Source organism: Equus quagga, chromosome 13, assembly GCF_021613505.1.
Source record: "Equus quagga isolate Etosha38 chromosome 13, UCLA_HA_Equagga_1.0, whole genome shotgun sequence".
In the NCBI taxonomy this organism is placed as follows: Eukaryota; Metazoa; Chordata; class Mammalia; order Perissodactyla; family Equidae; genus Equus; species Equus quagga.
In genome coordinates, this window is record NC_060279.1 from 105,091,680 (window position 1) to 105,115,634 (window position 23,955).

Genomic DNA, 23,955 nt, shown 5'->3' on the forward strand with positions numbered 1-23,955 from the left:
TGTACTGTCCTGCCCAGGAGCTCAGGGCAAGCAGGGGCGCCTAGACCGCGGGCGTCGTCAAGGCAGGCCCGGAAAGATCGAAGGCCCTTTTGCCTTTGAGTAGAGTGGTCCTGGCGGGAATGGCGGGCGTGCAGTGGGTACAGTTGGCAAAGTTGGGTGAGACCTGTGTGGCTGAGCTACAGGAAATTTACAAACCAGGAAGCCCCCGCCCGCCGGAGGGGAGGGGATGGGCGCGTGTGTCTCCGTGTATATGGTGGGGGGGGGGGGGGGGGAGGTAGGCGCTGCTTGCCCCCAACACCGATTCTTGATTTTGAACCCGGAGATGTCTCCTACCTGTTTTCGAAGAATGCCCCACCCCGCCCCCAGCTCACATCCCGGCGCGCCTAACGCAGCTCCCCCGAGGCCCCACAGAAGTGGCATTAATATACCGCTCCGATTTTCGAAGGTTTATTTCACGTCAAAACTGTAAAAGTTCTTGGGAGAATTTACAGACAAAACATCTGGTTCGTTAAAACAAAGCTACCGGAAAAAGAGAAACAAACTTCGCTGCTGTGTAAATGCACTTTTAGCAAACAGTTTACCGCCTGGCGAGGGCCTGGCCCCAGGGTCCGAATCCTTCGCGCTCCGCCGGGGCTGAGGTCCCGTCCGATTCTTGGCTGAGGTGTGGTAGGCAGGCGGCGGCAGGCAGGCAGCTCCCCTGCACCCAGGGCACTTTCTCCTGCCTAGCCAAGCCTGTGGTGTGAGCAGGAGAGTGGAAGGGGCAGACGGGAGCACTAGTGTTCCAGGCGGGCGCAGGCAGGAGAGCAGTGGGCGCCGCCCCCCTTGGCATTGCAGGGCAGGCGCTGGGCTCCCATAAGGCCCACCGCCGGGCCAGATGCCCTCACGCATTGAAATGGGGTGCAGGCTCCTGGAGCTTACTCTCCAGGTGGCCCGCTACTCCCTCGGGGCACGAAGAACCCCTCTCCAAGGTCTGGGCTTAGGCCCCTGGGCGCCTGGGGTCCCAGCCTACCCTGGCTACTCTTCCTGGACCGACAGTTTCGAGGACGCCTTTTTCCTGAAATCTTTTCCCTTACTGCCCATCCCAAATGAGGGCACACTTCAGCCTTGCTGGGGTCTGGCGGTCTGTCACCCACTGCCCTCAACCGCACCTTGAACACAACCTCGGCTGCCTCCCGGCGGTGGCCGGGCTGCTCCTTCCCTGGCATGAACTTCCCGACTCTTGCCGCCGTGTTGCGGGCGAGATCCTTGCCCCTCTCGCGCACACTTGTTCCCAGCCACGCCCGCGTACTTTTTCTTTTTTCGAACTCCTCCGGGTGGAGATCGGGTTAGCCAAGGGCACGAACGCCCCCGGGGTGGGATAGACCTGCGCAGCTAGGCCCTGAGACTGGGGCCTGTGGCTCCTTGAGTTCGGAAAACTGGAGTCGGATTTCTAATCCTTGACCAGAAGAAGCGACATTTGGGAGCATTTGTACTGAATAGGGCTCCGCGCCTGGCCACGGGGGAGGAGCGGGGTTCCACGGGACCCCAGGCGCAGTCTTGGGGTCAGGAGTTGTCTTCAAGGCTTCTGGGAATTTCCACGGCTTGTAAATATTACCACCGCACTGCGGGGTGAGCCACCTGGCAGCAGCCAGTTTCCCTTATGGGCGTTGGCCGCTGGGCATTTCGGTGTGTCGCCCCACTGCCCCTCAGCCTTTCTCTCTTTTTATTTTCAGGGATTTAAAAAATTATTCCCAGAAACGTGGCACCTTCCAGTTGGTGGGGGCATCTAACTGGCCTAGGGGATTACTTTTTGCGTAACTCACGCAGCTAAGAAGTGACCAGGTGCTGGTGCAGGGGTGGAAGCCTGTTGTTGCTTTTCAAAGGTATCTGCAACTCTTCAGAGTGGGGTAAAAAGATTTCTGCACAATGTGTCTTCTACAGAGTTCTAGCTCCTCCGCCGGGCGCGGGCTTTTCCGCCCCCTAGTCTAGCGTGCATGCAGTTTGGCCGCTGGATGTGGGGCGTGAAGCCCGCACTCTGGAGCGCGCCCGTCCTTGCCGCGGGAAGGAACCCCAGCGAGCGCCGCCGCGGCTGTCCCCGGCCTCCTCCGGAACCGTGCAGACCTCCGTGCTCCTGGAGAGCAGTCCTGCATCCCTTTCAAGTCGCGATTCGGCGAACGAACACACGCAAAGCTTTACCCGCTTATGTAGTCGACTGAGGGGCACAACTCGAACAGAAATATTTGCAGTAGGAATAAAGTCAGGTAAAATGCCGGGTACAGCCGCCCCGCAGACGTCCGAGGAGTGGGTCCTCCGCGCGCCCTTCCCCTGAAGTTCTTAGGGGGGAGCACAAGAAAGGTCCTTTGGCCTGGCCAAACTGCTCAGGGACATATGTGAAGATGTTTGTCCTTTGGACAGCTGGGCGTGGGGGGCAGTGGGGAAAAGAAGCAAAAGCTGGGGAACGTGCAACCACAGCGGAGGTCAGCACTCTCAGAGAATGGCGCCGGGGAGCTCCCCGACAAGCTCTGGCTTCTCAAACATATGGCCCTGCCCTTTCTCCCTCTGTAAATAACATGTGAATTATAGACTTACTGCCAACCAGACACCATTTCTCCCTAAATCGAGCCCGCGGTTCTCACTGGGATCCGCGTTTCCCCCCCTCCTCTCGCTCCTCCCTGTCAGGCCGTGTCGTGCAGCAGCCAGGCGGGGCCTGGCAAAGTTTTAGCTTGAGACCTTCTGGCTAAGACCTGCCTGGCATCCTCAACAGCCCCAGACCCGGCCAGCTGAAGCGGGTTAAGCCCCTGCATTCAGGTAGCTAACGGCTCTATACTGTGCTTGGTGCGGATTTGGGAAGCCTCCCTTCCTTCTTTCCTCCACCGCACCCAGTCCACAGAAAAGGGGCAGAGAGAACTTGGTGGAATGTAAGTGCTGGGTTGACACTGTACTCCTCCATCTGCCCCATCCCTAGAATGGCCTGCAAAACTAGTGACGTTTTGCGGTACCAATATTAAACGGGGTGCGTTTGACTAAAAGAACACCCTAGAGATCACGGTTCCAAGCCGGGCCAAAACCCTGTTGGCGTGTCCGGGCAAGGCAGCGCGGTCGCAGTATGCACTCCGCATAGCCCGTGTTGTGCGTGACGGGCTGTCGCTGCGATGTGCAGCTCATTGACACTGATGGATGCGCCAATGGTTGGACGGACAGATGTTAGGGCGGATCGCGCAGCGCGCGGCGCCTGAGCGGGGGAGGGCGAGGCGGTGATCTGCGGTGGCTCCGGGCGGCGCGGAGAACTGAGCTCAGGCCGAGACCGGCAGGGGGAGGGGGCGGAGGAACAGAGGTTTGGAGAGCGGCGCGGGGAAGGAGAGGAGGGGGGAGCACGAGCCAGGGCGATACTCTGCCTTCCGTGCGCGGCGCCCAGCGCTGTGCACACACCACAACCGGCAGGCCTAAGTGGGCGATCGGCGCTTTGGAGGCGAGCCGGGGGCGGGCAGGAGCTGACCTCGCGCGACGCCTACCCTCCTCCAGGCAAGAGGGGCCCAGCGCCGCGACAGAACCGTGAGGCCACGGGCGGTGTCTGCCAACTCACCGTTTCCTCGTTCGCAAGAAGCGTTTCACGCCCCACGGCCGCGTCTCCGGGCCTGGAGGGGCAGTCGCTCCGGCCTCTGCGGCTGCAGGCACACACTGCACGCCGCGCCCCTGCCCCGAGTCCGCCACACACGGCCAGCCCCGGAGCCCAGCCACAGCCCGGTTCTGACTCCCCGCAACAGCCCGGGGTCCGCACCCCGCAACTCCGAGCGCTCCAGCGCGCGACGGCGCCGGAGGCGGCTTTATAGCCCGGGAGGCCGGCGGCGGCACATCTGCATTCAAGGAGGCGTCTGGACCGAGCCCAAGCCCGCAGGCTGGGGCGAGCGGAGACTTTTGATCTTACCGTCAGGGTGAGATCACGGTCTCCTGGTCTAAAAGAAAAGAAAGCATGCCCGTGAACTTTTAAAACAAACTTGCAGAAACAGTCATAAAGACAAAATAAAGAGGAGAGCGGGCAGAAGAAGAGGGAGAAAGAAACTAGGAAAGAAAGATTAAAAAAGGAAAAAAAAAAGAAAAAGAAAGGAAGGGAGGAAGAAGAAGGCCGGGGTTTGCAGCTCCGGGAGCGCTCAAGCAGCCAGTCCCAGGGCGCGGGGCTCCGGCCCTCGCCAGGACTATCGGACGTGGGACCCAGGGGAGTCCCTGCGCCCCAGCCGGCGTGCCCAGAAGCAGCGCTGCCTCGGGGACCGCCGGCCCGGCGGCCGCCCCCGCGCCCCCCGCCACCGCCGCCCAGCAGCGCCCGGAGCCGGCCCCGCCGCGGCCGCCCCATTCCCGGCCCAAGAGCTGGCTCAGGGAGACGCAATCGAGCCCGCAGCGCATCGATGCGCCGCCGCCCGCGCCGCTCCGGCTCGGTCTCCGGCTCCCGCTCAGCCGCCGCCGCTCGGGGGTCGTCCCAATGAGCTCCGGCCCACCCGCGCCCTCGCGGCCGCCCGTAAGTGAGCCTGCGTCGCCCCGCCGCCACCGCAGCCCTGCCAGCTCCTCCTCTCCGTGGCCCGCCGGCCTGGCCCGCTGGGCGCCTCAGCGACCCCAATCACCCAATCAATAATCAATTCTGCTCGCCCAGTCCTGCCGGCGGGCCCGGCGCTAGGCGCGGCGGCCCCCTTCCGGGGCGCCCAGGGGCGGGGGATGGGCTTGGGAGCCTGAGTTTCTTCCCCCGCCCCGTCCCGCCCTCGGATCTGCCTGCGCCCGGGACGGGGGCGCGGCCCGGCGCCTAGGGGGCGAGGGGCGGGGTGGATGGGCTGGGATCCTCCCAGTCAGGAGAGGAAACTTGAAGGTACCCCCCTACCACACCGACCCCCGGGACGGGCCCGGGAAAGTTTGCCCGGGAAAAAAAAATTGGGGGAAGTGGCGGCGGCGGGTCCCGGGGGAGGAGCCGGGTCGCGCGGGGTCTGAGAGCAGCCCCCACCCACTCTGGCCCGCGCAGCCTCCTCCCACGAGGGCGCCGGCGCCCGCCCGCGGGCCCTGGCATCCCCGGGAGGCGCGGGCCTAGGCCCGGGGACCGGGCTGGGGGCTCTGGACGCAGCGAGTGGAGAGGAGTGCGGCCCGGGCGAGGCAGCTGGGGGCGGCCAGGGGGCGAGGCCGGGTGGGGAAGAGGGGCGGGCGGGGGTAGCGAGCGCCCCGGGACGCGCTCGGCCGGGCCGGCGCCGCGCCCCTGCGTGCGCGCACGGGGCGGAGGCGCACGGGCGGCACCCCCTCCCCAGACTGGGCGGGGGTCCTAGACAGGCCCCGGGCCGGGAGCGGGGGCGCGGTGCCCCCGCGGGCGGGCGAGTGACACGATCATCTCCTTTTCCTTTAAGCTTGCCTGTTGCCGCCGCCGCCGCTCCAGCCGCGCCACGGGCAGAAGACTGGACCGCTGAGCCCAAGGCTGCGGCGGCGGCTGAGCGCCCCTCGATGCCCTGACCCCCCGTCCGGGGGCGGGGGCCGGGCAGGACCGGCCCGGGCCGCTCCGGCGCTCCTCCTCCCACCCCTCTGCCCGCCTTCTCCCCCTCTCCCCGCCCCCCGGCCCCGAACCCCGCGCACCTCGTCTGGGGACGGGGCGGGGGGGGGCAGGGCCGCCGCTCCTCCCCGCCCCCTCCTCCTCCGGCCTCTGGAGCGATTTGTCAAACTTCCCATTCCGCCGGCAGCGCGGTCCTCCTCCTCCTCCTCCTTCACCACCTCCTCCTCCTGTGCCTCCTCCTCCCCCCGCGCTCCTCCCTCCCCGCGCCTCCCTCGCCCGCCCTCCTTCTTCCCTCCGCACGTTCGGGGATCGCGGAGGAGCGCGGAGAGGGGGGGACGCGGAGAGCCGGGGCGCAGCAGCATCCTGCGGGCGGCCGCTCTCCGGGGGGGAGGCTGAGAGCCGGCCCGCCTCGCCCCCCCCGCGGGCCCGCCGCCCCTCCCTCCCGCTCCTCAGCCCGGCAGCGGCGGCGGCGGCGGCGGCAGTGGCAGTCGCCGGAGGAGCATCATGCCGAGGAGGAAGCAGCAGGCGCCCCGGCGCGCAGCAGGTACGAGCCGCTTCCCCTTCCTCCTCTCCTCCTCCTCCTCTTCCTCTCCTCGCCCCGCGTCTCCAGCCGGCGGCGGCCCCGCTCCTTGCCCCGCTCCTCGCCCCTCTCCCTCTGCCGGCGCAGAGTAACTCCGGGGCGCCGGGCTCGCTCGCCGCTCTCCTCTCCGGGTGCGTGCGCCCGCCTCGCGTCCCGGCGCCCCCGGACGCCCCGCCGCGCTCTGCCCTCTTCCCGCTCGCACCCACTTGGGGAGCCGCGCTCGCTCGCTCGGCGCGAACGGAGCCGGGCTGAGTCCCTGCCTCCTCTGCTCTCTGGCTGCGGAGGGGACGGGAAGGAGCCCTCTTCTGTCTCTTTCTGTGAGGGGCGGGCGGGGTCACCTGAGTTCCCTGGGACACCTTCTGTGTCCTCCCGTGGCCGGCCGGCGAGGGACTGCCCGGTGTCTGCGGAGCGAAAGAGAGCGAGTGAGTGAGTGAGGAGGTCCCTTCGTCCACCTTACTGCTAATCCGATTGATCCGTCATTTATTGGGCCCAAACCGGGCACGGCGGTGGAAACCACAGCGCTCAGGGTCTGGGTATTGTCAGATGACTGTCAAGTCCCCGTTAGAAGCCGGCGTTCCCTTGACCCCTGTTTGTGCTCCCTTACCCGCCCTGCTCCTTCCACTGCTTCTCCCACCCTCGTCTCCTCATAGCACTTACTTCTGAGACGTGTCTGAGTACTTTTTTTCCCTTTTTTTTTTTGCCAGGAGTGTCAACTCCTGTTAAGACTGAGCCGATTTTTTTTCTTTTCTGGAAAAAGCATCATTGAAAACAAAACAAAACCCACACACATAACATTATTTTGCAATAATGTCAGTTGGGGGCACGTTGCCTGGAAGAAGGGCTTCTGGACCTTTGCCACCCTTGATTTGATGACTGATTGATCGCCTGTCACGCTGCTGCCTTTGATCTATTCATTCCCAATAAACATCAATAAATCACTCGCAATGGTGAGGCCAAGCTCTGTGACGTCACTAGGGCCCTGTCAGTGCAACTTCAGGGATTTGGGGCGGATTGCTGAGAGGACCACATATGGACGGGATGTATTTTGATATGAGTAACACTCAGATGTGCAGAGGTTCAGATGCTGCCTGAATGGGAGGGTTAAGTGGATGTTCATTTCTTTTCTTTTCTCTTCTTTTCTTTTGGTGGAAGAAGCGGGGGCAGAGAGAAGGGTCAGGGCGTTGCTTGGTGCCCTTCTTGGATGAAGGCGTTGTACCATGCTGCCCCTGAGTGCCTGTAGTAACAGTGGGGGTGCCGGTGAGGGTCATTTCCATCATGTCAACGGGCACTGCCGGTGGAGCTCACGCATTGGCTGCACTCTGAACTGAAGTCTCCTTCGCAGGTCCCAGAGAGGGAATGCTGCTCTTTCTTCTCCCAGAAATGTACTTTCCTGTTTGCGTCTTAAGAAAATTTTAGGAGGAAACAGACTTGGTTTGGGGCATATAATTCAGGTTTTGCTGTCGGTCCTCGGTGTTGCCCAAATTTAGAAAGTTTGAAAACCCCAGTAGTGGTTGTGGGGAGGGCTGGTGCTGTTCACCATCCCACCTTCTCCTGTAATTCCAGACTCGAGCAATGAGCTTATCTACCCAAAATAAACTCTAAAAGTTTGGAGGGCTCCTTCACAAAGTTGGGCAGTAGGAGTGTCTTGGGCTTCTTCCAGTCTTTGAAATTTTTTCTTTCCTTTCTGGATGCACATTTTAAGGTATCTGTGTGTCTCAATCAAATGAACCATATGGGATTACATCTTTACATTTGGTTTAGAACTCTCTCTGTGGTTGGTTCATCTTTTCTCTTCCAACTTGCCAATCTGAGACTCTTACTTGATAACTTTCTGCTAAAAATATTAGAGAAGGAGGAACCGTATTACTGGTTTTATTTATGTTTCTTAAAGGAACCTCTTCCCTAACCTTTTTGCACCTTTTAAAAGGCCAGCCAGGGAATCTCAGGTCAGTTAAGAAATATTCATTATATAAAAACTTGACTGCACGACTAATAGGAGATGGAAGAATGGTTTTGCTCTATCAAAATGACCCGTCAGAACGACTTTGTTTCATATTTGATTTAATTGTCTCTCTCCTGACAGGCACATTCATCAATAGCTTAATGGTCAATCAGAAGTTGGCAGCGTGAGTGCTTTCTTTCTTTCCCATACCCTGGTTTTGGATTTACTTTATCAGAATGCCTCTGCCTAATGGACGTGCGGAGGAGGGGTTGGGAATGTCTGAAGGGTTACTTATTTAAGAAGACTGGAGGAATAAAAAGAGCCCTCCATGTTTAGGCCAGTGGTAACACTGCCCAGGCCAATAAGTGAGCTGTGTGAGTTTTTTTGTTTGTTTGGATGCACAGGAAACTTCCCATTTTTTTCCTCCCTTTTTCAGTCCTCACAGCTGCAAGTTACAAGGTTCATGTCTGCTTTTGTGGCATCCTGGGAGTGATGACAAATTGATTGCTTTGTACTGATAGAGAGAGAGAGTGGGAAAAAGAAAGATGTCTGCTGATTGGTGACTGGAAATCTGGTCCCCAGCAACCTTGAGAATACTGGAGAATTTTTCTCCCCTCCAAACTGAAAGGTCCGCTCAGCCATAAAAAAAGAAAAGTTGTTTTGCCAGCTTCATTAGTGTTCACCTAATTAGCTGTAAACCTGATGGATCCCTGACAGCTTTAATGATTGGAGATGACAAGCTCGACGCAGTGTCATCCAGCAGAATTAGGTTTGCAGCTAGTTTGATGTAATCAAGTTGATATTACACAGTCCTGGCTGCCTTTAGTTGTGCATTAACTCAATTTTCTGCTGCAGGTGACAAATGGGCTTTGGTACCTGGATAATCATGTCATAGGAATTAGGGCCCTTTTAATGGTCTGGGGTAGAATAACAACCACAAAGGGCTGAGAGCTGGGGAGAGCTTGCAGACATAGCACACAGGTGCACACAGTCTTTATATCTAGGCCAAATGTGACACTGCTCTCCACAAGGCCACACGGGCTCCAAGAATCCCTGAAAAGACAGATTTCTGTACTTCAGGATATTTTTTTTTTGATAGAAATTATGTATGGCTTAATGTCTTTTCTCAGAGAGAGAGAGATTTCTTCACCTGCCGAAGAAAACCTGGGCAGGAGTTTCCTTTCTCCAGGCGTGTAATTTCAAAGGGCGGTCCATTTGTGCTGGACAGATGTTGCTGCCCGTAGAAGCTCATGGGAGCAAGGTTGGAGAGGCCAGTGTCCTTCAGGCAAAATGACCATTGTCCCTTGCTTAACATATGACTCTCTCCTATGCATTGTGTTTGTTTTTCAAGAAGTATTATTTGAAAATACTGGGGAAAAAATTAGAGCAATACTTACTAGAAGATAACATCCTATCCATTCATATTTATCTTCTGGAGGAAAATGTAAAATCAAAATACCATTGCCTAAGCTTCCAAAAAAAAAAAAAAATCCTCGAAGAACAGCGACTTGCCACTGACCTTTTGAATCTTACTCATTAAAAGAGAATAATCTTCCATAGCTTAGGTGGTTACATCACGAGGGTAAACCTTCAAGCATCTGAGTTTTCTCAAAGTGACTTGGACTCCCTGGGATCTGCTGGTGTAACAGATCACTGTGGGGCCCCAGGGACTAGGATGAGCTCGTAGTGGCAGGGCAGAGGGAGTTTCACATCGCCAGGAGACTCGGCCTGCCTGGAAGGTGGTGCACCTGGAGCTGCCCAAGCCCTGCCATCCTAGCCTTGCTCAGTCTCATCCACGGCGGGCAGCTCCAGAGAGGAGCTCTTTTCTTCTCTCTTGGAAGTGCATGAGCATTCAGGAGGGCATTTCGGCATCAGCCTTGGGAGTTTATTTGCTCTCAAACCTGCCATGCATTTCTCCTTTGGACAGGTGTGCTACCCTGTAGCAAGGTGACAAAATGACTGGTTTTGGTCACTCTGTGATTTTTTTCCCCCCTTTTCCTACAAAATGAGAGACACAAAGCAGATTTTAAAAAGGAAAATCGAGAAGATGAAGGAGAAAAACAAAGAGGGCAGGAGGCAAGGCTATTCCCCTGGATATCCACATAGGGGAGAGAACCTTCCAGAATCAGCTGCTGTGCCCCCATTATCGTGACAACTGTCAGTTAGGGCTTCAGTGCTCTCCAGGGCCACACTTGATTGTGAGCGGTTGATGTTGTCATTTTGTTCTCGGTTTCGCCTTGAGCGTGCTCGTAAACGGGAGCAAGATCGTCAATAACTGAGGTATCAGCAGTTATTCCCTAAATTGCCTCCCGAGTCTGCATTTTCCCTCTTTTTACCAAAGATTGCTTTGTAAAGTGATTAGAATGAAAGGTGACTGCTCAGGGCCATGGGAAATGCCATGAAGCCCAGGTGAGTTCTCAGCATTAAAGGCCTTCCTCTCCCCCGCCCTCCCCCCGCTAGTGGGGTTTCTGGAGGGAGAAGGGTCACCTTCTTGAGGTCAGAGTGCCTGGTCCCACTCGGGCGCTTTCCTTTTCACTTGTGTCGTGGCGTGGCTGGCGGAGCCCGGCTGGGGCAGGGCTGCAGAGCTGACCCGGGCAGGGAAGGAGAGAGGAGAGGAGAGGATGGAGTCGTGTCCTGGTGTGCCACAGCCATGTTTAATCCAGTACCGCAAGCAGAGCCCAGGCGTTCCAGGTGCAGTTTGTGAAGCTTTCCTGCTGGCCCGTTTTTATTCCTGCCTGTCACTGGACAAGCTATAAAAATAGTTTTGGTCTTGTAGTAAAAAAAAAAAAAAAAAAGTAAGGTTTGTGTCTACCCTTCTGTGTCCATGTGCAGCCCAGTGGGGAAGACTGGCCTCTCAAATAAGCTGCTTTGTAACCCCCTGTAGCTTTACCCCACAGCCCTGGAGGGACACAGGGCAGATCGGGACAGTGGTGTCACTTACCCCAGACCCTCAGGTGTTCGCGCTGTGTGCGCGCGTGCGTGTGTGTTTCAGTTATGCTCCAAATTGTGGTTTCTCTGTCTGAAGTTAAAAATGAAAGGTGAATACAATATATTGTATTTATAACAATGATATGGACTGGTACATCTAGACAGATAATGTGCAGTTGTAATTAGACTCAATAGACAGGCAGTCATTTTTAAATTCTTTGACACATGCATAAAATAGTCATATAATAAGATAAGATGACAATTTTATGTTAGGTTGATAAAGTGTCCTGATACATGCATTTAAATGTCTGTAAGCCTTTAAAAAAAATCCAGACAGATTAATTCTAGTTTCCAGTGTTTGCAGTTAGTCACTAAATTAATTTTTAAATCCTACTAAACAATGGCTATGAATATGTTTTTTATCCCCTTCTGGATTTTTTTACCTGAATTGTAAGAAATGGATACATAGTCTTGGTAGCTTTCTCTAATTTTTCAACAGTTGTAAACACTGACGTTAGACATGGATGTAAAAATTTCAGGTTACTGTTTGTGACTAGCATAATGCTGTGCATTTTTGGAAGTGAAAAAAAGACAGTCACGGAGCATAATCTGCTTATGACCACTTGCCTGAACCGCTGTCGTGCTCTGGGCTTAGGGATCTTTATTAGAAAGATTACATAGTGTCCTTGACCAAATATTGAATATTTTATAAGCCCCATTTAAAAAGGAAGACATTTCGAGCACATACACTTGATTTGATCAGCACTTAGATTCTTGGGTTTAATTACCTTCAATTCTGTAAATTATTTTAGTATTTCAGAAAGAGTGACTCTAGTGAGGGGGAGAAAGCGTTTTTCTCCAGGCCACGTTACCTGGACCTTTCAGCCGATCCTCAGATGAGCAAAGGTGTGGCTCTTGAAGAATAATTTAAATTTGTTTGGGCTTAATGATAAATTATTAATTCGTACTGTCAGGGCACATGTTATTAATTATGACTGTGTTTTCTTCATCCAGAACAGCTGTTGGGGAAACAGTGGAAGTTCAGATTGTCTTTGAGGGGGAAGGCACCAGAGCAAGGAACTTAGGAACTCATCTTCACATTCCTCATCCCCTTGCTTGAGGAATAAAGGATTGCAGAGGGCGGAGTGAAGTGGAGAGAGAAACTGTCAATTCTAGACCAAGATGGGCGCTGGCAAATGCTAACTGATGTATGTTTTTTAAACAGTGAGCCTAACTCTGGAAGCTCTGTGAGTCCAGTTGCCATTGTGAGGTGGTGCCGCCTCCCTTCCCAAGTCCAGTTTTGAATTGGCTGCCCTCTCCATTCCACCAGTTTCTCCTGTTTTCTTCTTAGTGTTTGGTAGACCACAAGGTCATGTTCACACGCTTCTGGTAGTGGAAAGCAAAATACTCCAAGTGTTTGTTCCCCAAACTGGAACCCATCCTTAATGGAGAGCAAAGGGCTGTTTGGTAATATACGTGAAATGACTCAAATTCATTTACTTTTGATTTTGCATCCCCATCATTAAATCTAGTCGTATGTATTCAGTTTCCTCTGAGTTCTTTGAGAAATGCATGTTGCATAAAATAGGCAATTTTTAATGAACAATTTAATGTAAATGGGTTTTGAATTTAAATTAATATTAATGAAGTCTTGAGTGAATTTATTTTGCATACGTAAAGACTTGTGAGTCTTTCGCCCATGTGCTTTCTTCTCTATGTAGTAACGTTGGTTGGGTGGATTAGCCCAGCACCTTTTAAAGATTTACACTTAAAAAATTAAATTGATTTTATATGTCCAATAGTGCCAACGTATTATTAGGCAAAAGTGGTAGTTAATTTAAAGAAAATACACCTCATTCCCTATTAAACCTCTCAGTTTCCATTGCCCTGCTCTTCCTGAAAGCTGCCGTTGGTTTGACTTTGCTGCCAGGGAAAATACATACCAACAATAGTTACTACAATCAAGATGTTTTCTTTCTTTGGCTTACTTCTAATGCATTATGTATCCTGGAGTGATGGGAAGTTCTGTAATTAATTCTGTTAGATGTAATTGCTATAATCACTTTGATGTTACACATAATAAAGGTAATATGGTAAGCACATAAAAAATATAAACACCTTATTGTAACACTACTGCTAAAATTCCTTCTCATCAAGTCTGGTTTATAGACACGTGTTCTTCACTATTTTCGGGCATAGGTGACAATTGACGCGAGCCGTGTTCATTGGTATTCCAAAGGAGAGTCATTTACTGGAAAGGATGGCCCTTGGCTTGGAGGGATCTCCAAGCTGGTTGCCTAGGAATCTTAATGCCCTTTTCCTTAAAGATGTGGCTAATTAAGAAAAGGTGGCCATTATCTTCTGTCGAGGAGAGAGGTAAACACTTTAGAGGTGGCCGCGGAATGAGGTGAGCTTGAGGTACAGGAGTGCAGGAAGAGCTCAGAGGAGGCGGTTAGCGGGGCTTTCAGATCCAAGGAGATGCTTTCTGCCGGCTTTCTCCTGGTGTGGGATTATGGGAAGTGCTGTGTGTGTGCGAAAAGGAGCACCCGAGCATGTGCTTATGAGTAACCAGAGAAGGCCACCTTTCTGTAACAGTGCAATGAGAGAAATTAGTACAGAATATATATGTTGTTATTACTATTATTATTATTCTCCATCTTTCATGGGGAACCCTGGGGACCATGCCTAAGTGTTGCAGGACATGCCAGGGAGTTGGCTGATGGTTCCTGTTCCCCAGAAATCTGAGTGATATTTGGGACCTCCCCCCAAGCCTCAGTGTACCTACCTGGATCCAGGCCAGCACAGGACATCAGAGAAGTTTGTCGGAGACCCCAAGCACACAATCCTCGTGGGATGTTTGCAGACATGTGTGAATTATTCTTTGCCATGCAGCTTGTAAGAGGTGGAGAATGTGGTGGGAGAGGACACTGGTCGTTCAGTTTACTCCCTGGGGATTTCCTGCAGTCAGAGTAGCTGGGGATCTGTTGGGTCCCCTTAATCAGCTGCACCCTGTCCTGCATCTGCAGAGGTCACGAGGGCTCACGACCCAGTGTTGGCCTGCCAGTTGGTTCGGATGTGAATTCTCCACATTTGTCTTTTATTTGTCAGTGTGTTTTAAGTGACAGAGTATCTAAATCAGTCATACACAGAAATGCAGTAAGAGAAAGTGTGTGTGTGAGAAGGGGATGCCAAGTCTCTCTGGAGGAAGAAGGGGTTTTAAGATGGTGGTGAGATGGACAGTGACAGCCGTGATTCCCCAGCCTGGCCCAGGGCCCTGGGAGCTGGGTCTGGCTGTGGCGTTAGCCGGCCGGGCACAGACCAGGGTGGGGAGTGCAGGGTGCTGCTGAGGAGGCCTGGCAGGGCGCTGGGCCTGGGCTCCCTGCCTGCCAGGTGAGCAGGGGCTGGAGGACAGGGTCCTGGGGTCTGGGCCTTGGGGCTGGGCTGCAGACGGGCAGCCACCAGCGTCCTGCAGTGACTCCCTGGCTGGTTTTGATGGCGAGGATGATAAAAGGTCTGAGAGCTCCATAGGCCCCTGTAATCAGGGCCAGCGCTGACATCCTTCTCAAGTTTGACAGCTTCTTCCTTTTCTCTCCTCACCGCCAAGCCTTTCTCAACTGAATTTCCCCGCCCTCCCTCTCCCCTCCCTGCCTGCCCGCCGCCCACCCCTTGCCTCCCTCTCCTTCTTTCTGTGTGTGTCTCTCTTGTTTCATGTTCTTGATCAGTCTCAGATGCCGGGAATTATTTTTTTTCGGGCGGGAGGGGGAGTGTTGCTTTAGGTTTGTGGGTTGGGCAGGTGTGAGAGGAAGTCTGTGTTTTTTTTTTTTTTTGTACTGTAGGCCTGTTGCTAATTAATGTTCCTCCATAAGATTCTGTCGGAGTTGAGTAATGTTTTTGATCTTTATGCCTGATAACTGCATACTTAATGAGATTTCAAAGCTGTGAGTGCAGCTCCCTACAATTATTGACAGATGCCTTTTCTTTGCCATTGGGTTCAGCTTCATAAATCCTCTCGCCGTAATGAGGTTCAGCGGTGCCACCCTGGCAGTGAGCTAATGAAAGGGGGGAGGGTGAAGCGGCTCATGGCTGTCTGACACATTTTTTTCCTTTAAAATTTACTATGCAGATGTCAAGCTGCGGGACGATTACTTCAAACATGCTAATTTTTATCTTGCTTTTGTGTCAGCCCTTTGCCATTAAAAAAATAAATAAATAAAAGGACTAACCTTACCCCGCTTAATTTCTCTTTTTTTTTCCCCCTAAGTCACATTTTTAATAACCCGTGGTGTGTGACTGCTGGGGACTCTGACACGCGCGTGGCCTTTTGTAGGTATCCAGTGGCGGAACGTTTTTTTTTTTTTGCCACCCGAAGGGCACGGGAGGATCAAGTGCGATTTCCCCAGGCCTCCCATCAGCCTGTCCTAAGTATGCACTTGAAACGTCGGAGAATTCATTTCAGAGTTCTGAAACTAAATCCTGGTGGAGAAGAGCTGCACCATGCCAAACAGTCGATTTCCTTTTCCGCGGAGTCATACATCACTGACCCACCCTTGCCTCCTGACAGAATGACATATGTCATTTATCATATGGGCCCCAGCCAGACAACAGGGAGGGGAGGGAAGCCCAGTCCATGTGATGCTGTCTCCTCCTCCTTGTGCAGGACCGCTGGCTTGCCGGGAGAGCACTGCTGATTTGGCGAGAGGGAGAGGGAGGAGAGAGCGGAGGCAGGGGCGAGGCGAGGCGAGAGCCTGCTTCCTAGGGATGGCTGGCTGGGTGTGCGGCCGGCGGGCGCGAGATTGGCGGAGGCGCGGAAGAGGTTATGTTCTTTCATATTATCTGCTAAACCACACTGTTCAGCCTTTGCCGCTCTTCTGACTCCCCCTGCCCCCTCCCGTTCCTTTCTCTTTTCCCTTTAGTAGTCAAGGAAAAAAAACAACCGCCACCAGGGCTGGCAGGTATCATTCAAGCCACCCTGGCTTGTGAGGGGTGGTATAAATGAATCTCAGGGCTCCTGGCTTCACATGATTCAAACATGCGTTATTGAAGATGGATGTTCCTTAAAAAAAGATTGATGGTGGATGCCGGGCTGAGGGGGCCATTTATCATTTTGAATATTATTTAGACTTGCCGTGTAAACCTGTAACTTGAGAGTTGGACGAGGAGCTGGGGCAGGGTGGGGGCCTGTGTGTGCTTCCATCGATTGGCCTGGGGTTCTCATTGCCCCTGACCAGACACAAGCCATCCCATTTGCCATATAGAAGACACCCCCCCCCCCCAAAAAAGGGGGGAGGTTTTAATTTTGAATAATTTCCAAGGACACAGGGAAAAATGAAGTATCTCTGATTTACACTAAAGATAACAGGCAACTTCTCTCTCTCTCCCTCTCCCCCTGCTTCCCCCCCCTCCCCCAACAGAGGCAGTCACGTAGGAAACATTAAAATATAAACAGAGCTGCAGTTGCCTAAGCCAGGACCCTTGTCTAATTTTTTAAACTCTGTGACATGCTCAAAAAAAATCTGTATCTGAAAAGCTTAGCACAATATAACTATTCAAAAAAGACTGGTTGGCTTGGTTAGCAGTGTGGGAATGAAGAAACATAGACTTCCACATCTCAGGAATATTTCAGATAAAAAATGATCTTCTGCGGCTCTCTGCCCCTGCTCACGGCAGCCTCCTCCCCTCGTGGGCCTGTGCTCCCTGCCCCTCCCCGCAGGCCCAGGCAGACCCCAGCCAGGACTGATGTGGACAGCTGTTTCCAGGCCCGGCCGCTAATCACTTCGGGTTGTTTCTCACCCTTGAGCTCTGCTCCGGGACACCCCCACCTACTGGAAGTACTTAGGGACGCAGGCTGGCTTACTGCCTCTTCTGCTCCAGAGGCCTTGCCGCCTGGTTTCCCCGCTGGAGAAAGGAAAACAGAAACTGTGCTGGCCTTCTTGCTCGACTCCTCCACTAGGAGAGCCCCGATAGTGCAAATTTAATTGTCAGGCATTCTATTAAATATGTGACTTTATTTGGATCTGCTAATTAAATTTAGGGCTTCTTGTATGACTTATAGTGTGGACATTAATTTAAAAAAATGATGGGACCGAAAGTTAGACTGGGGTAGTTTTTTATCTAAAGAAATGAGAATCTGGAATTGGTGGAAGGGCTGAACGTTCATATCTTGCTGCTGCTTGGGCAAACTTTTCCCTGACATGTAAAAGGCCGCATCCACCCCGGACAGGAAAGCGGTGGAAACGTGGCTCATTCGCTCACCGACCCCAGGCAACTTTGTGTGTGTCTGTTCATTTTGAAATAACTTTATTAGCAGCCTGACACTTCGTGCACACGGATGACTTCGGATTCACTTTTGGTGTTGCCCACCTGCTCCCAAAAAACGGGTAGAATCAGATTTGTATCTTTTGTTGGTGCCTGGAAGAGCATCTGACTATAAAAAGATGACGTTGTTTCTTGCTGCGACTTCACGGAAGAAAGCAAAACTTTAATCCCCTGCCCTTGCACTTGGGCAGCGTTGGAGGTAATTGGAGTACAAGTGCCAATGTGCGGGAACAATTGTAAACACCTTTGATACAAATGGCATCGTCCCATTTTTACTGATTAGAAAAACTTTGCTATTAATAGGTGCAAAGTCCATTTCAGGTATAATTGGTAAGGAACTGAGTGCACTCATGGGAAGAAACCTTGTTTTGTTTTTGGTTCGCTTTTCTTCTTATCCCCTTTTCTCAGTTTTATGGCTGGAGACATGATTTATTGCAGCCATCCATCTTGGGGGCTCATCCATCACACCCGGGTTGCTAGGAGATTGTGGCAGCAGCTGTTTGCTCTGAATCAGACAGAAAAGTTGTCAATCATCAAAGGCAGGTGAATAGCATTAGAAACACGCTATTGTCAGACGGAATAATTAATCAAAGAGAGAAAAGATAATTAAAAAGATATGACCCTTGCAAGTACTTGCTCTGGGTTGCCTGGAAAAAAAAAAAAAGAAAGAAAGAAAGAAAGAAAAACTGCCTGGTCTTTTCTAGACACTTAAGCAGCTGAGGGCTGATAAAATATGCACTCTGCAGTGCATAGTTTTTAATTAATTGAAAAAGGTTCAACATTCAAAGACGATGCTGGAGAAAAGTCCGATTATGAGCAGAAGTAATATTTATTGTTTGCATGAAGGGCTTGACACAGAGTCCTAACTTTCTGTCACAAATCTCCAGCTTCGCTGGCTGCAGAAGGCACCGGCTGGGGGCTTCAGGTAGCGTCCCTGCGCCTGTCCTCTCGGCTCTCTTGCCGTCACGCTGGACTGTTCAGGAGAGCCTCAGACCTGAGGACCTGGAGTGGGACCCTGCTAACCTGGACCACATGCCCTTCCACAGTTCTGGTGGGTCTGGAAAACTGAATTCCTTAGGTAACAACCACTTTTTAAAAAATGAAAGTGGGGGGCTTGAAAAGCGTGTCCTGAAGTCCACTTTCAGGGTCCACAGAGAGAGCTCTGTATCCTTCACCTGCCTGGGAACATGCTCTAAATAGAACGTGCTCTAGATCCCGGTGGGAAATGTGTAAGCCATCCTGGTGGCCCCACGAAGTGTGTCAGTGCTTCACATCCAGGGTGATAACCTGGCATCACATTCTGAAAAGACCCCCAGGTACAATCTAGAAATAATTTTGGGTGCCCATTTCAGTCTCAAAAATATTCATAGTTTAGGAAGTTCATCCTTGTCTTTTCTGGAGCTAAAATATTCTGGAGGAATTGGACAACATATTAAAGACTAGATAGAAAGTGGCATGTCTGGAGTTGCTTTTCAGTTAAATATGCTGCAAAGCCTGAAACAGATCTACTCTTTTATTTTTGGATACTATGCTTGATTTTCACACCATTCTCTTCCCAAAGAATAGCAGGACTTCTAAAATTAGCAGGAGGAAAAAAGGCTTGAATATTAGAATTCATGAGAAAGAAGAAAGCATCACTTTGTTTAGTTGGGACACCGTTTTCAGGGTGCACTGGATCGGAACACTGGGAGCTCCACCCCTCAGCTCCCCATACACAGCAGCATTGGGTGTTCATTGCTGAGCATCCCAAGGGCTGCACCTCATGGTGTGACGTCCACCTTCTCCCAGGCTGCACTGACAGCCCACTAGGACTGACACAACGCTGGCCTTTTGGTGAGAGAGAGAGAAAGAAAGAAATCCTCAGGAAATAAAACACACCTGCCTGGCTTGCTGGAGCCCGCACTCATGCCTCACCTGTTCAGGTGGCTGAAGGAAGTGTCCTATTGAGAAATAGACCTCCAGGAAATGGATGACTTTGACTTCAAGTTACTATTTGGGTCCTTGAGCCCGTACTCCCTTGGTGGCCTTCTGAGCTCTCAAGTCAGACTGGGAGTTTCCTGACCACATAGCAGTTGTCCTTGAAATTTGACATTTTCTTGGGCAGTCCTGTTCTTGACATGCAAGGGGCTGTGCTTGTGGAAGGCCAGCAGTGCTGGCGGATGCCTGGCTGGGGGCTTGAGAGATTCAGCTAGCTGGCTTGGGCATTTGAACGGTCTGGAGGCCCTCCTGTCGCCACTGTGAGATCTGGCTGTTTGGCGATGGGCGGTGGGGTATTTCCTCTGGGCCCTAGAAGAGAAATTCTTGGAGTTGCTTTCTCCCCTTTCCAAATAATTGCTGGGAAAGCAGGTTTCCTAATGTCAACCAAAGCAATTCCAAAATGTGGTGGCTCGTCAGGGAAGGGCAAAGGAAGAGAGTTCCCTGTGAATCATTATGGTAGATTTACGAATTTACATATAAAAAATATCAACCTTTAGTGCTAGTGAAATCAGATTGAAATTTGCTTCCCCTTGAAAATGAAAACAAAGCAAAGGAAAAAACGGAAAGTCTTTAAGTTTTGAGAAGTTCACGCAGCTCGTTTTCTCTGGAGCTGTGCTTGGGGTCTGGTGCTGCCTGTTCTCCGGGTGCCCTGGCATCTGGTTCAGTGGCTCACCGAGTCAACGAGATAGGGAGAGAGGGAAGAGCGGATTGCTTGTTCTTCAGAGGAGGTCTTGGTTCTCCGAGTGTCCGTTTTGCCCAGGATTTCAGCATCTCTGTCCTTGGATTATTGTTTCTGTGACAAGGGAGGGGGAATAAACATGGTCTCTTGTCTCTCAAGGGCTGTGCCGGGATAGCACCACCACGTTCAAAGTCTCGTGTTATGGTGAGAAAACCCAGGACTCCACTCACCTCCAAGACAACTTGATACTTGCGTGTTTTACCTAAGTGGTGTGCATTTCCCTCTTGTGGTGCCATGAGGCAAGGTTACCTGGAAGTCATTTTGGGTTTCCCAGCTCAGCCACCATAGACTTGAAACCAGCTTGTCCCCACCCCGCTGGCTCTGCGTAAAGCCTTAGGATGCGACAGATAGATAGAAAGCACAAATTAACCAGTGTGACTCCTGTTGGTAAAGACATTTTGAAACACCTAACAGACCTCAGAACGCCTAAGATGCAATTGTTACTATTCACCTGCCCAACAAATAGCTTTTGACAAGGGGCAAGGATTCACACTCGTCCCAGGAGAGATGGTGTGAGCAGTGGTTCTCATGTGGTGAAATGTACCCCTTTCTTGCCATTCCATTTCCTGCCTTTGTTGTTGCTCTGGGTCTGTAGTAAAATGGCTCTTTCATATATATTAGTTAGTGAATACTATGTCGGGGTAATCTGTGAGGCTTCAGTGATGTTATTTTCTCTCGCTTTTTCTGTATAAAATACTAAGGCAGCATGGACACTGCTACGTGACTGAGGTTCCTACTGAGATGGTTAGGTGAATAAGTAATAGAATAAACATGTGGTCAGCTGGGCAAAGGAAAATAAATAAAATAACAGCGTGTTCTTGGTTCTTAGAATCGTGCAACTCGAGCCTGTTCACACTGGGTCCTGGAGCTCCAGACTTCCTGATGAAGCGCGGGGGGCGCGGGAGAAGGGCATTATTTGGAAACACATGTACTGGTTTCTTGTGAAAGAAGTGAAGTATTTAACATTTCTCCAAGGAAAACATCTTTCATTACTTGACGTGTTCTGTGGTAATGATTTTTCAGTTCAACAAACAAGTACTTATTAGCGTTCGTGCGGGAGCCTGGCTGAGGTGGATGGCAGGGCCATTTTTAACGGGAACTCACTGGCCAAGGTTAAAGGGAGCCTGGGCGGTCACAGGTGGCCCCGGGAGCCGGCGCACTTGGCATCGGGGCACACTGCTCTGCCCAAGACAGGACCCAGACTCTGCTCCCGAGGCCTCTGAGCCCATCTCTGTGGCCTGGGGTCTCGAGTTGGGAGGCAGTCAGCAAAGTTGTTTTTGGTTGGTTTCTTTTTTGTTGCAAACAGAACATTGGATGGTACTCATTTGGTGGTTTAAGTAGACTTGCCTGGAGAGAGAGCACACTCTGCATGCCAGGCGAGGGTGTGCTGGTTAAATGGACTGTTTGGGTTAAAGGTGATGTGGCGGAGGGACAACCACGTGGGTGTGTGTGTACAGAGTGAGAGGGGCTGCCTTCCTCCCCAACCGGCCCCCCACCCCCGTGCACCATTCCTGGTGTGGACATGTGGGGCTCTGGCCCATGGGCGCATCCTCCTGATTCCAGGTGGTGTTGGGGGGCAGCTGCAGTGCTCTTGGCCCTCTCGGGCTGCGCGTGGGGTGGAAGGGAGTGAATATGCTCTGCAGGAAGCCTTATCTGTGGCCCCAACACCCAGGGACCCTTGAGTGTGACCTTCCCCCTGGTTTATTTTGTCCATCTTTTCTACTATTAGATAGGTCTGTTCGCCAATCTAATTGCAATCCTGGGCCACGATGGCTTTTTCTCTGCTTTACCTTACGTTTGTCTCCTGGTGTTCATGACATTAGGAATAGTGAGCTGTGGCGCCTTTCAGGGTCCCCGTAATCAGAGGCCTCTAAACTGGAGTCCCCACCCGGTGGAGAATGAGTAGTGATGGGCGATGGATCTTAGTTCCCAAATCCGGCTGATAACCCCAGTGTGTCAGCCCCCAAATCACATCTGGTTATGGATAATCTATCATCATCACCCCAAAACATGCAATCTCCATTTACACCCAGGAGGACGTTGGATTCAGTCAGTGAGAGTCGTCCTCAGCTCTCAGAACCCGCCTGCTCGGTGGCTCCTTCTGCCATGTCAGTGTGGGGAACGCAGCAGCTCACACTGTTTATGCATTCCAGGAGTATTAAGCAGTTAGGTTACTGGAACTGTGGCAGAGCTTGTGGGAGCCGCATCCTGGGCTGTGCCTCTGTAATCAATTACTGAGCATATCATGAAATTCCAGATGTAATAATAAAGTTTATGATGATTATATTGTCAGGAGGCAGGGAGCACACCACATCCTTGACAACTGAAGGGACAGGGGGACGAGCCAGTGTTTAGACTGCCGTGTTAGAATCCGACAAGCAGTCTGATCGTGGAAGGCTAATTTTGCCCTTCAGCAGCAATTGTGCACATTTTTGTGAATGGAAGCATTCGCTTTTGGAGACCCAGCTACAGTGGGAAGAGCGAGGGGTTGAGGAGGGAACGCCTTTGGTTTTACGGGGTGCACGTGCTCCAGCCCTCTCCCTCGTGGTTGCCCCTCTTCGGAAGAAACTGCCCTGGCAGGCGGCATCTTCACAGCCGGGGGAGCAGGCTCGGCTGGGACCCAGCCAGCCTGCCCTTAGGAGCAGCGTCCCTTCCTTGTGGAGGTGCAGCGTGCCCTGGTGCGGAAATATAAAATGGACGTTCTCTTAAAATCAGTAGACTGTCGCGGCTCCACCGGGCAGGTCTGACCCTCCGGTAGGTGGCAGTTGGTGGACACATGGTACCCAGAGCACTTGGCCGCAGGGTGACTGCTGGTTCAGCACCAGCCTGGTTCCCTGCAACCCTGTGTGGCTTCCTCTCCCTGTGTATCCCTGACATTCCCAGGAAATGCCTCTTCGCCAGAGGGTCTGACTCCCTTCACTGTGGCAGAGCATAGATGGTTGTGAAGTTTTGTGGCACATTTTCAGCCACACCCGCTCGGAATTAGGATTACCATGATCGTTTTGGTGCTTGTATGAATGCAGATTAAGTTTTAAAAACAATGTGTGGCAGACATGAAATACTAGTGATAAAGACAACAAATGATAAATAAGCTATTGTAAGTTATGAAAGAAAATTAATGTCCCCTTTTGATTTGTCAGTGCACCAAAAATAGGCAATAAATTGCTTACTATGGAAGTGTGCTTAGAGACACGTGTCCTAAAGTGCCAGGGCAGGTGAGCCCACACAGGCTGCTCATTGCTCTGTGCAGATTTCCTGTGGGAGCCCTGCCTCTCAGATGCTTTGGTTCAGCCAAAGAGTCTTTCTTCGTGCAGGGACGCATTGCTGTTCCTCTCCGTGAGCCCTCCAAGGGAGGAGGGGGCACCCCTTTTGGTGGTTCTCGACTCTGCTGTTGGGTAGGACAGCTCCAAGGTCAGAGACATTTCAGGAGGCCCACGTCTGCCTGCAATGAGCCTGGTGGGCGCTGCCTTTCCCACTGTCCTCCTGCCACTGGTGGTTGGGGACATGCCCATCCATGCTTGTGGAGCCAGCCATGCCATAGGGCAGTTGAATGGGCTTGCCGATGCTGGGCATCCCGTGGCCTGGGGCACGACCACCTTCTCTAGACAGAGCTGCATCCCTGCCAACAGGAGCTACCAGGAAAACCTGTTTCTGAGCACCTCCATCCGTGTCCAAGATGGCCCTCCCACATGGGCCACTTCATGACCAACAGGAGAGAGGAGTTTGAGACTTTTTTTTTCTAATTTTAGATAGAACTTGGCTACTTGTTAACAAGCTCATTGATGTTTTGAGTCCAATGGGATGTGGACCACGCAGCATGTCAGCAACCTACGTTGGTTTTTTTTCTCCCCATCCTTACTGCTAGTGAGGGTGGGAGGTGGTGGAGAGGAGAAAATGGAACCACAGTTAATTTGGAGGCTACGATGGGAAGGATATGGCCTGGAATGGGGCAGGGGTCAGGCCAGGGGGCTGTGGCTCAC

The 23,955-nt window shown here is 52.3% G+C and overlaps 1 protein-coding gene across 3 annotated transcripts in view; it reads left to right on the forward strand.

Annotated features, from left to right (window-relative positions):
• Positions 1–489: 489 nt before the first annotated feature.
• The window catches only part of TSHZ3 (teashirt zinc finger homeobox 3), a 74,095-nt gene continuing 50,629 nt past the window's right edge, over positions 490–23,955 (forward strand). Inside the window, exons 1-2 of one of the 3 annotated variants that reach the window (XM_046683916.1) lie at positions 490–4,489; positions 5,355–6,038. In XM_046683916.1, the coding sequence (XP_046539872.1) occupies positions 5,999–6,038 (40 nt within the window). In that variant the 5' untranslated portion in view covers positions 490–4,489; positions 5,355–5,998. Of the gene's footprint in view, positions 4,490–4,672; positions 4,832–4,862; positions 5,094–5,354; positions 6,039–23,955 lie in introns of those variants that run through there. The other 2 variants (XM_046683917.1, XM_046683915.1) reach the window with 2 other exon arrangements.